The sequence below is a fragment of the Macrobrachium nipponense genome, chromosome 35 (assembly GCF_015104395.2).
Source record: "Macrobrachium nipponense isolate FS-2020 chromosome 35, ASM1510439v2, whole genome shotgun sequence".
Classification (NCBI taxonomy): Eukaryota; Metazoa; Arthropoda; class Malacostraca; order Decapoda; family Palaemonidae; genus Macrobrachium; species Macrobrachium nipponense.
The window spans coordinates 13,195,500-13,207,880 of record NC_061096.1 but is presented as its reverse complement, the minus strand read 5'-3'; the positions used below and the strand labels follow the sequence as shown (position 1 = coordinate 13,207,880).

General features: G+C 39.7%; 1 protein-coding gene across 8 annotated transcripts in view; it reads left to right on the top strand.

Annotated features, from left to right (window-relative positions):
- Positions 1-12,381, top strand: part of LOC135208431 (TGF-beta receptor type-1-like) — a 368,373-nt gene that overhangs the window by 121,811 nt on the left and 234,181 nt on the right. For 2 of the 8 annotated variants that reach the window (XM_064240589.1, XM_064240588.1), the window contains exon 4: positions 11,681-11,895. The exons of 4 other annotated variants lie outside the window; for them this stretch is intronic. In XM_064240589.1, coding sequence (XP_064096659.1) covers positions 11,681-11,895 — 215 coding nt within the window. Of the gene's footprint in view, positions 1-11,680; positions 11,923-12,381 lie in introns of all 8 variants that reach the window. 2 more of the 8 variants (XM_064240587.1, XM_064240586.1) reach the window with 1 other exon arrangement.

Genomic DNA, 12,381 nt, shown 5'->3' with positions numbered 1-12,381 from the left:
GAAGCTTTAGAGAAGGACGCTTCACGTCCTCTCTCTCGTCAGGAGGGAACGTCAGATCCGCCCCAATAACGCCTCTAGGCCTGGACCTCTGTCGGACTCCCAGGACTAGGAGAGGGCATGTCGAAAGCCGAAGGAGGGTTACGGGGAAACCCACATCGATCTGGCGTCCCTTCGGTAGGACCTGTTGACGTTTCCCAGGCTGCCGAAGATCGTGCACGTGCACGAATCTCGAAGGACTCGCTCTAAATAGAAGCTTTATAGAAGAGGACGCTTCACGTCCCCTCACTCTCTCGTTATGCGTTTCAGTGAGAAGTAAGAAGGCGAACGTCGCCTGATCACGTGTACGTCTTTCCACCGAGAAATATGAAAAAGAAGGCAGTTTCTCTCGCTTGTTTTGACGTCTGTCAGGAGCGTGACGCTCTGCACGCTTTCTTTTGACGCTCGGCTTGAATGGGACGCTCGGATGGACGCCAGGTCGCGCGCCAGTGGACGCCGAGCGTCCTCGCCAGTGGACGCCGAGCGCGCGCCAGGACGCCAGAGCGTCCTCGCAAATGGACGCCGAGCGCGCGCCAGCGCACACCAGGTTTGTCTCCTGGCTGAACGTTTCTGTTGAACTCTTCAGACTTCAAGCTCTTGTTTAAGAGTTTCTTCCTCTTCCCAGGATAATTTTGCAAGCTTTTTAGCCCATCTGAAAGGGTTTTTCAGATGATAGATTTGTTAGTTTCTAGTCGGGGACTAACGACGCTGCCGAATTGAACATCGTCGTTCTACCTGCTGTAAGCCCTGTCTCTTAACAGGATTCTTGCCCCTTTCTCGTTTGAGACGGGAATCGGAAAAATAAAATGCTCGACTTCCTGGATTAACGTTTTGTCAATTCAGTGACTTTCCCCCATTGACAATATTCTATCGTTTTGTCAAGTAAGTGGTATCCCCTCATTGACAAAATATCTCTGTCCCGTAAATGGGTTAGTTCTCATTGACAAACATCTCTTTAACTTGATATTACGTAAGCGAATAAGCTCTTATTGACAAGATTCGGAAGAGCTCTCATTCGTCATTCGCAGACTCGTACAAGAAACTGACTTGTAGACTACGTCAATGAACGCTTAGGTCCAATAACATAAGAAGCTTGAGCTGTCTGCTTCGATTCTCTAAGTTTTGTTCATGAAACTTGCCTGCCAGATATGTATGTAGCTGTATTTCCGAATTCAGCTATATATATGTCTGCCAGGTAAGTATGAACAAACTTTATTGTGATATAATAAAATATTTTGCCTTGCGTTATTTTACTACTGGTTGGTTCAAGTCATACACGCTTGCTGTAGTTACCTCTTCGGATGGCAACCGAGAGGTCTATTGTCTATTATTTTAAGGACATTTAATAGTTACTCCATGCAGCCTTCCAGGAGTTTCCGATTTATCTTTTACCGTTGTATGGTAGTGTTCTGACGACACAAACGCATCTATATATTTAGCGTTTTCTGTTTCGCTTAAATATACCAGACTTGAGAGTCTCTTTTTGCTAAAAAAAATAACGACCTATTTCTTCGTAGAATAGGGTAGCTGGCAACCACACAGAAATTTAATGAGACCTAACTTCGTAAGCTGCTGGCTGCTGCTGTGTCTGACTGTCCGAAGTACCAACCGAGCCAGTAACGATCGTGCGCTGTCATGCTCTGTAGGTTACGTCTCTCTCTCCTGTGGGATTGACTGACTAACCGTATCTCTGTGCTGGCGGTTACGTCTCTCCTGCGGGATTGACTGACTAACTGTATCTCTGTCCTACAATCACGGACTTTAGCCTAAGATTGAGGGGATTTCTTACGTGAATGAATAACGTTGCATTCGTTTTGCCTTACTAGTTCAACAGAGTTATCTCATCCTTTCGGTGCTCGTTACCGCACGGTATAGAACTACGAGTCTACCGCAACATTGCACGTTTTTATGCTCTCCTGCTTAGGCAAAGCGCAGCCTTATAGGGAAGTAAGCATACTCCGGTGGGGAGGGAATGGATGAGCTTGCTTGGGACCATTTCCTTCCTGAAGAAGTTTGTTTCCCCGAATAGACTGCAATTCAGACCACAGTTTTTTCCTACCGGGAAACTGAAATATTATTCAAGATCTAGGAATTATTCTGAACATCTCTCAGTGCAGCATGATAGAAAGAAGGTGCCGGACATCTGGATAGTGTTTCAGATGTCCTGGATCTTAATCTGAAAGAAGTAAATGCAATTCGGTCGTCCCTCCAGTCCTCGAAACGAGTTTTGGAACCAGTGGTCCACATCAACTCTGATATTCCACAGCTCTCTCATATCTTAAGAAGTATCTTTCTCTCGGTCCCTGCTCGAGTTTACGAGAGAAAGAGCCTATTATAACAACATGGCGTAGAATGTAACGATCCTCTAGAGGTTCGTTACAGGATTGCAAAAAGTCCGTACCGAATCGTCTCGATCGACGGGCAGCAACTTTTGACTTCCGAGTGGAATCTTTCTTTAGAAGTATGTTGAGAGTTGTTGGAGACTTTAGGGACGCCCTTTCATTCTTCTCTTCGATATGTTGAGGACGAAGAGGCTTCTTCTTCTCTGCTCCCTTTTTCTCGATCCGGGATCGGTACCATTAAACGCCATCCTATGATATTGAACGGGGATGGATGTTTAGTCTCTTTCCCCTTTTTCAATCGCTTAGGAAATGTAATGAGGATTTATGACGTCACAGGGAGCGACAATGACGCTGATCGCCCCATGTTGGGCCTTCATTGGATCCTGGATTCAACAGAGGCCACATCCTTCCTAGTTCACTTTCCAAGGACCTTTTCCGAGAGAGTCGGTCTACTCTAACTCGAAAGGTACCTATAACCTCTCCGCTCTGAGTCTGACAACGTTCAGACTATCGAGATGTTGACAGGAATAAGATTACTGTCTTCCATTTCCGTCTGAAGAATGGGATAAGCTGGCAGTCCCACAACTATAATTAAAGAATACGCCCAAAATAGTTGTTTGACGGCTTTTGGGCTCAGAGAATTTTTGCGTCTGTCAAACAACAAGGCCCTTCACGATCTTTGAGTTCTGTGGAATCTCGTAACTCGCTCACCATCTACTTTTTGTCTCACCTGTTTTCTCGGAGTCAGACACTCGTGCGAGATCAGGCGACATATAGTAGCCCTGAGTTTCTTGTTGACGAAGTCGGTTGCGTTTATACACCCCCGATGATCGTGTAACATGAGACCAGGTTGGACTGTCAGGCATTCTTCCTTCGGGACTGAATCGCCTTTTTGCTCCTTGCTCCTTTCTCCTGGCACCAGAAGCTCGAGTCAGGAGTTGATTCGCTGACGACGTTGGTTGCGTTGATACACCCCCCAAGGTTTGCTTAGATTGAATCGCCCAGGCAGTCCAGACACTCATCCTTCAGCGAAGAATAGTGCCTTATGGTCTTCAGGGTACAGCCTTGCTGTCCTTGATTCGTCTGACTGGTCAACTGGTCGGTCACCTGACTTTAGTACAGACGGACTGACTGTGCATGTCCAGATCGACTGTGCATGTCCAGATCGAAGCTTTCAATATGGAACTTAGACGTAGTCTGAAGTTCTTGATGTCAAAGCATTCGAACCTCTCCTACCTGTTAACTTCTTGCATGTGATCAGGAAGGCCTTCTTCTAACCACCCTAGATACAACAAAGAGGGTTAGTGAGATTTTAAGCCATCGTCACAAGTTTTGGCTTTAGAGAACACAAGGCGGTGTGCTCTCTAAGCCTTTCGTTGTGGCCTAAGAATGGAAACCCGTTTTGTCCTTGGGCCAGGAGCTTGGAAGCAAGGTTGGCACAAGTTAGTGGGCAGGATCCAGAGAGAGTCCTGTGCCCTGTCAGGTCTCTCAAGTTTTATCTACATAAAACTCAAGAAAGTCGAAGTCATTCGGGCAATCTGCAGTGTTCCGAAAAAGACCAGACTTGCCCATATCGAAGAACACCCTGGCTTTAGTGTTAAGGAGTTTTCTTTCAAAAATGCTCCTTCATTGTGTTTGCACAAAGATTTGAAATCTTTTTATCTGAATGTTCACGAGGTGAGGGCGCGGCCTCGGAAGCATTTCAACGGAGCATGGCACTCAGCAACATCCTGAGTACCATGTTTTAGCGAAGCAACTCTGTGTTCACTTCACACTCCCTGCGAGATGTGAAGATGGCATATGAGATCTGCTGCTCGCTAGGGCCATACGTGTCTGCAGACACAATCTTGGGGGCAAGAAGTACCACTCATCCTATCCTGTAGAAAATGGTTAGGAAGAGCTCTTAATTTAGTTGTTGAGTCGCCAACAACGGCGACTTCTTAACTCTTAAGCCTTAGTTAACAACACCTTAACTTGGCTAGGTTGGTCAGGTGGTGATATATATATTTATATATATATATTATTTTACTTCTTAGCCCTCATGGTATGGTCAATATGGTCTAGTCACATTGTAGTCACGCCCCCGTTGACAGATCATCTGGAGTGCACCAGCTTTATAGGTCTCTACCTCGCTGGCAACTCTAGTAAAGCAGAAGCAGACTTGGGGTGACAGTAATCACGAAGTCGGCTATGCTAACAGGTGGAACCAAGATGTAAATCATCTGCATGCATTTGTTTCCCAAAATCCTTCTATTCTGTCCCTTCCCACCTCCAACGGTGGGATTCAGCTATATATATATCTGACAGGTAAGTTTCATGAACAAAATGATATTGTTATGATACAATAAAGTTTGTTCATACTTACCTGGCAGATATATATAATCAAGTACCCACCCACCTCCCCTCAGGGGACAGTGGAAATAAAAATTATGAATAGAAAATGGGAATGGTTCCTGATACCCGCCTCCCAGCGGCGGGAATGGGTACTAACCACCTGGCCGACCACTGCGTGTGTCGGAAGTTTTTTAAATTCTGTCGGACTTCAGAAAATACAGCTATATATATATCTGCCAGGTAAGTATGAACAAACTTTATTGTATCATAACAATATCATGTTTTTAGCGTTTTTATAGGGGTTCCAAACATTCGCGGGTTCTAACTATTCACGGGGGGATCTGGTACGCATCCCCCGCGAATACGGGGGGACCACTGTAGTTCTATGCCATATTTCTCTTGTTCTTGTCTTTCTATACTTTGGATGTTCTCCCTGTGGTCATCCATTTGGACACATGGTGGTTTGTGATACAATGCTGGAGTTGTTCTGCTATTTGTGGGTTTAGGGTCTTGAAGATTTTGAGCCAGTATCCATGGACTTCATCAGGATCTGGGCTTTCTAGTTGGGCATTTTCTTTTTAGTGTATGGTTGTGTCTGTCATGATCTCGGTGAATCTTTTTTTTTTTTTTTTTTTTTTTATTCTCCCCATCTCTTCTTTCTGACTTCGTGGAGCCATGTTGTCATTTTTGTTACATGATACCGGATGGCTCCATATGTTTTCCCAAGTCTCTTGTTTGATTCAGCTTCAGGAATTTCCTGGTGGTTGTCTTCCCCTTTTAGTTGGCTGTATAGCCTTTTTTTGGTTGGTTCCGAATAGTTTGTTCTGTTGGTATCCTTTATTCCAGTTCATGTACCATTAGAACTTATGTGCTTTGGCTTTAAGCCTCTGTTATATATCTTATATTGTGTTGATTAGTCCCTTATCCTACACTTTGTATTTCTCTTTCAGTTCCTCCTGTGTTTTCTTGCTTATTAGCCTCTTTTCTACCATCTCTTTCAGTTTACTCTAGTAAGATCTCATCACCATGATTTGTTTTTCCAGATGCCTTTTCCAAGGCAGTTGCTGTTTTGGTTTCTGTTGGGTTGGTTTTGCTGATGGTGTTGTTTGTATCTCCAAGAGTTCTGCTATCAGTCATCCTATTTGACTGGGTGGTTTTATAGAGTGGCGTTCCGGCTTGCATCTTGCCTCTTTGGAGTCCATCACTCTTCTTACTATGTGCGCTGTTTCCAGGAGCACACACATCTGCATGAGTCCTGGAGCTACTTCAGCATCTTAATTTTTCCAGGTTCTTTCCTTTTCAGGGATCTTGGGATTGTGCCTAGTGTCTATATGATTATGGGCACAATTTCCATTGGCATATCCCATATGTTACTTATTTCTGTTTTCAGATCTTGATACTTATAAATTTTTTTTCTCTTTCTCATCTACTCTGGTGTCTCATGGTATTGTGACATCGAGTGATACTTTCTTGATTTTTGCTATGTGGTTTGTTACTATTATTATTATTATTATTATTATTATTATTATTATTATTATTGTTGTTGTTGTTGTTGTTGTATAGAAAATTGTAGCGGTTTCCACAGCATTCAGTAAGTTTCAACAGCTCACTGGCAGTCATCTATGAGAGTACAAAAGTGAATGAATTGGGGTACTTGATGAACAGGTATTTATAGCAGGCAGGGTGTTTACAATATGTGGGTTGGTCAGTAGGCTGAATTTCAATTAGTCAATAGGTTGGTAAGGAAATCTGTCCATGAGGCATTTAGATCATTTAGGCCTCACTGGTTTTGCTGGCTGGAGGTGGTTGTTGGTATTATAGGCTGTCCAGGTGACATCATTAGCATCTGGTGATGATATGTTAGGAAACTAGAATAAGTTTGAATGGGGGAGCAAAAGTCTAGTGGTGGGTAAGAGTACTTATTTGTAAACAGTGCAGAAATTTACAATGTATAATGCCTCTACCACTCCATGCTGCATAGATATAGACACCTGAAAAATGGATGATTTTGAAATAATGTAACATCAAATTGCTAAGATTTCTGACTGAAATGTGTTGGGGAATATCTTTTCAAAAATGAAGAAATCGCTAAGAGATGTGATGTCCAATGGCTGAAAAAAGAGTTGAGATCATGTAAAGGGAAATGGTATATGCACTCACATTTGAACAAAAGATTAAGGGAGCATTTAATCAGAAATAGCAGTAGACAAAGTAGTAGGATAAAATCTACTTGGAAGACCCAGAAATCACAAAAATAGGTTTAGGGGAAAACCTGGACTAGACAAAAATTTTGGCAAAAAATGCTTGTATAGAGAAGGGAGGAAAAAACTCGTACATCATAGCCCACAAAGAAGAAAACAGAACTTATAATTGTGAGTGATGATTAGTGAAGACTTTATATTTTTAAGTGATGTGGCCTCGTGTTCCATGCAATATTTTTAAATGTTGCTGCCTCATGTTCCTTGCTATCCTTTAACTGACTGCTGGAAAAGTACTCAAAGGCTTGGGTAAAAAAGGACAGAATGCTGTTGATTTTAGTGTCCACCATACTTGATCTTGTGGTATGCTTATTAGTCAATTGTTTCCATGAACACTTTCTCCATGGATAAAAAAAAGCTTATTCTTGAGGTTACACCAGTTCACATGTAGACTTGTTTTAGAAGATTGACAGAATAAGGTCTTATCCCACTTTGACGCCTGTTGACATTTTCTTGAGTTTGATATAATTCTTATACCCATTTTATCTTATTGATGTTATTTGTAGCTGTCGTGTACTTAATGATAGGATTTCTGGGTTTGGCTTTATATCAAGATGTATATCAGTGTATGTTTGTTTTGTATACAATGGTGATTGAGGATTTCATTGTTTGTTTTTATGCCTGATTAGTCAGCATGGCTGTGTTTAAATATGGCCAAAAACCAAATGGTTTTATAGGTTTACCATGTTTTCATAAGTTGTAATTTTTTTAGCCTCTCTAGCATGCTTGAAATGTTTTGTCTGAGCTGATCACTACTTGTGAATAAGCAGATGAATTAGTTTGTTCACTTATATACTGCACTAAATAATGATTGACCAAACAACAGATGATAAAGAGAATCCATATGTTGAGAACGTTTCATGTTGAAGATTATAATTTTTTCATGATCTTTTAATTTATAAAAGGAAATTTAAGATAGATGGTAAGGTAAAAATAGAAAAAGGGGTTGGGGTAGTGCCTCAAGCAATTAGAATTGAACTCATGGATAATCTATTCATCATAAAGGTAGCTGTTTAAGTGAATTAGATTTTAATCAAATGATTATTAAGCAGAAGGTAGACACTATTATCAAGACCATGTTGTTGTATAATCACTTGAATATTACAAAAATATAGTACTGTACCTTGGTACCATATTGTATATAGTAATTTTGTTAGTGAATAATATAGAAAATGTCTTTGGTGTAAAATTAGTATGGAATTGACAGGATTGGAGTAAGCACAAGTCTGTCATACTTGTTTGTTAAAAATTGTTGCTTTCCAAGTATTTGTAAGAGAACAGTGTTGGTTAATTGATGACATCTTTTAGAAGCCTTATTTCTCTAAGGTAAACAGAACTGAACAAAACATAATGCATGCTGTAATTTTTTAAGGGTGTGATAAATTATAGTTTACATTATATATATATATATATATATATATATATATATATATATATATATGTATGTATGTATGTATAATATACATTTATGTTGTACAGAAAGGCCCCAGTTATTGGTGGGGGTTCTGTTCTAACAGTTTGATGATAAGCAAAAATCACAGATAACTGGTTAAGGCACCTCTGTTAGGTATGAATTGTTGCCAATAGTACTCTATTATCAGCGCCAAAAATTGCCAATTTTCAGTGCTAGACAAGCCCCATAAAACCAGATAGCCAATAACTGGGGGACTGCCTGTATATAGTTTATAACAGTATATATAATTGTATTTGATACATGTATTTTGTGTAAACATATTGTATGTATATGTCCATGGCTATACATATATGCACAAAAATGGTGTTTATTGTGTTTATTGGCAATGTCTGTATAGCCTCTGAACTCTCTAGAAATGCCAAAAGTTGAAATATTTCCTCCTTGCCCCCTGATCTTTTTATCCACCCTTAACTTTTTTCATGATCCTATTTATGTCTGTGCAGTAAAGTTGTCTACCAGCAGAATGTAGTTCAAGGGTAAAGAATAACATGTTCCATGTAAATTCTCTCTCTCTCTCTCTCTCTCTCTCTCTCTCTATCTCTCTCTCTCCTCTCTCTCTCTCTCTCTGTAATGTGTGCATATTATATATATATATATATATATATATATATATATATATTATATATATATATATATATATATATATATTATACACATACATACTATATATATTTATTATTATATTTCAAATTGCTTTTTGAAAAATCAGTGATTGTCCTCTTGCTTTTCTCCTCAATATACAGGCAATATAAAGATAAATCCTGTGTATATGAAAGTTATTAATAGAATTGACTGTGTGATTGCAGTATTAGGTTGCTGTGAATGTGTGTGATATATTTAGGTATATGATTAAACTATATATATTTGTGTACATATGTACAGTACATAGACATGCACATACATTAGTGCATAAACTACTTACATAGGATATATGCATATACTTTTGTGAATGAATATATTTTGTATATGCACTTTGTTTTAAAGGTATATCAATGATTATATATACTGACTGTTCTTATTTATTATATGTGCATGCATATGTAATAGATGCACTTTTGCAATGAATAGCTTAGCACTACAGTATTTTTGTCCACTTTTCATAGTTTTTGATATAAGCTTTTTTAAATAGGTCTTATTCAGATGTGTTCATATCTTTGCATATGTTACTGTTTTAGTCATATGTAATAAGAAAATATACCCATTATGCACAAAAAAAAAAAAAAAATTGACACAAGTTGAGTAGATTTGCAATATTTTTGTTTAGAAAGCTGGAGTACATGGAACTGAAAAATTGCATGAATTCATGCCCTTGCTTTTAAAGAAATGTACAAGTGACTAATGGGATTGAATGCAATGTTTTCAGTTGTGTGCTAGACCAGACCAGTGTTATTACTAAATGTTGTCTCCTGTGTAATACTACTACAGCTTAATCAGTGAATGACCCATCCTTACCTCTTAGAAATGTTGTGTTTGAAGCCTACGTTCAATTTTGTTCAGTTATAAAATCTTAGTGGGAGGAGGTAAGGTCAATTTTTGTTTGCAAATACATATAATTGTATGTATGAAGGTATTAGCACTAAGGTCACTATTATACTGTGTCTTTCCAGTTTAGCAAATGAAAAGAGTTATGAAGTCTATATAGGTATGGCAAGTAGTGAAGTAATAATGCAGGATAACTGCATTAATCTTGTGATGGTGAAGGTACTTAAAATTTTAGTCAGTGAACAAACTACAGTCAGGGAAGCTGTTATTAGTAATGTTGATGTAGGTAAAGGCAAACCAATATCTAAATGATAATGTAAGTGGTAGCTTCTTATTCATGTCTTAAATATTTTGAAAGTGAGAATTAAGACTACTTTAGGTGTATTGTTGTCAGTTGACCTGTTAATGAATGTAAATTGGTTGGATAGGGACCAGTAAGGTGAGTTATTTGGTTTCAAGGATTGAAACTTTTGTACAATATGTGCATAATAATTCTGATGTTGTAGATTAGGGCTCAGGTTATTATAATGAAAATTGAAGATTTTTTTTTTTTTTTTTCTCCAGTGGAACCAGTGTTTCTGAAGACGTACTTTTACACTGATAGGATTGAGCAGTGATTAAACATATGACATAGCAATTTAGGGAATATAGGTTTTTGATGTGGTAACTAAGACATATTTGTTTGGTAAATGGAACATGAGAAATCATAGTATGTCATAGTGATGTGAAAAATATTAGAAACTATTGCAGAATCGTTCTGTTAAGTGTGTAAAAAGTTTGGAAATGCTTTAGTGAAATTGCAGTTGATATGAAGGGAGAAAAAAAAACAGTGAAGAGAATTCATTCATGAACAGAGCTCTAAACTAAAAGTTTAGGGCATTTGGCATTATTCCTTACAGGATTATAGTCTCATACAATCACAGTAAATTTTGTCACGTTTTAGTTTACACTCTCAGATGTAACTATTGCCGGTGATTTATGATTTAGGAATTGAAAAGGGGAAGCTAGACAGAATGTAAGACTTCATATAGTCTACAAAAGAAAAAATCAACAATTTTGTCTATTGAATTTTTAGGCTTCCACTCCACATATTAATGTCATTATTGTAGTTCACAATTTGACTTACCTTTTCAACAGAAATTTGTTGCACAAATTGCTTACCATCACATTTCCAGGACCAAGCTTATGCTTGTACAACCTTTTCTTTATTAACTGGACCACATATTTAACCTTTTTTTGTTTTGTTTCAACCTGAACTTTGAGACTGACTGACTGTTTTACACGCTAACTGTACTTGCCCCTCCATTTCCGAACGTAGCCTTTGCTCATATGAGAAATTTTTTAGATGCAGTGCAAGTATGCTAATTTTGTCCTGCTCATTTGCAAACCACTCCACAGTTTCACTTGAAATACGTAGTTTATTTTGGTGCTCCTTTAAAAGGAAGGGATTGCATGATGTCTAATGTGAGAAAGATATCTTTGTAGAAATTTAAGAAGGACGGGTGATAATGATATTTGATCAAAGACTACTTTATTCAGCGAATTGGCATGAAATTTATGAATTGAAATCTAAATGTACAGAATTAAGTTTTTGCAAGTGGAGAATGTGAATGATTTGAAGTTTGAGGCTTTCCTCAAGAGTTGGAAGCCTGTATTTTGTGAAGGAAGAACAGTTCTGTCATACACACACACAAGGGTTTTCTGTAAGTCATATTGGGTTTGTTACTAACGATCTTGTTGTGGGTGTGTCGCAGGAAGCAGGCGTGCCTGGACAAAAAGAAGCAGTTCCCTCCTGAAAAGGCACATAAGTGCCGTCACGGGCACTCACATACCGAGTACCCAAATCTGATAGAAGATGTGCTGTGTTGTCGAGATGCGGACTTCTGTAACGACAAGTGGCCCACACCACCTCCGGGAAAGTCGCCGTCGAATTCTGTCATGCGTCCTGACAGCACCCCTTCCTCCTGGGGTGAGCTGAACCGTAGGGGGGAGGAAGGTAAGGCCAGCACGCTCGCCTGGCGGTGTCCCCTCTCATCCGTCCCCCAGAGGTTCATTTTAATCTGGGGGGGACGGGGAAAGAGGGGGCCGGAAGGCGTCATCCTCCGCTGTCGTTATAGGCAAATTGACTCCCCCCGGCCTCCTCTCCCGTCCCCCATACTATACGCGAACGCCTCGTACGGATCCACAAAATGCGACGTGCTGTTTCAATCGAGGTGGCTCTCGGGGGGCAGGGTGGGTTTGGTGAGGATCAGCAGGGAGGAGGGGAGGAGGGGCCGGCCGGTGGCATCCTTAATGCTGTGTGAACCTCTTAGCTTCCCTCTTTCTCACCCACCTGTAGACACGCCATTAATCGCCACTCCTCTCTTGGCTATAAGGCAATGAGTGTGTTTTCCATTAGGGTAGATTGAAATAATCGCACTATAGAGCAATTCAAAAAGTTCTGTTGAAAGTGATG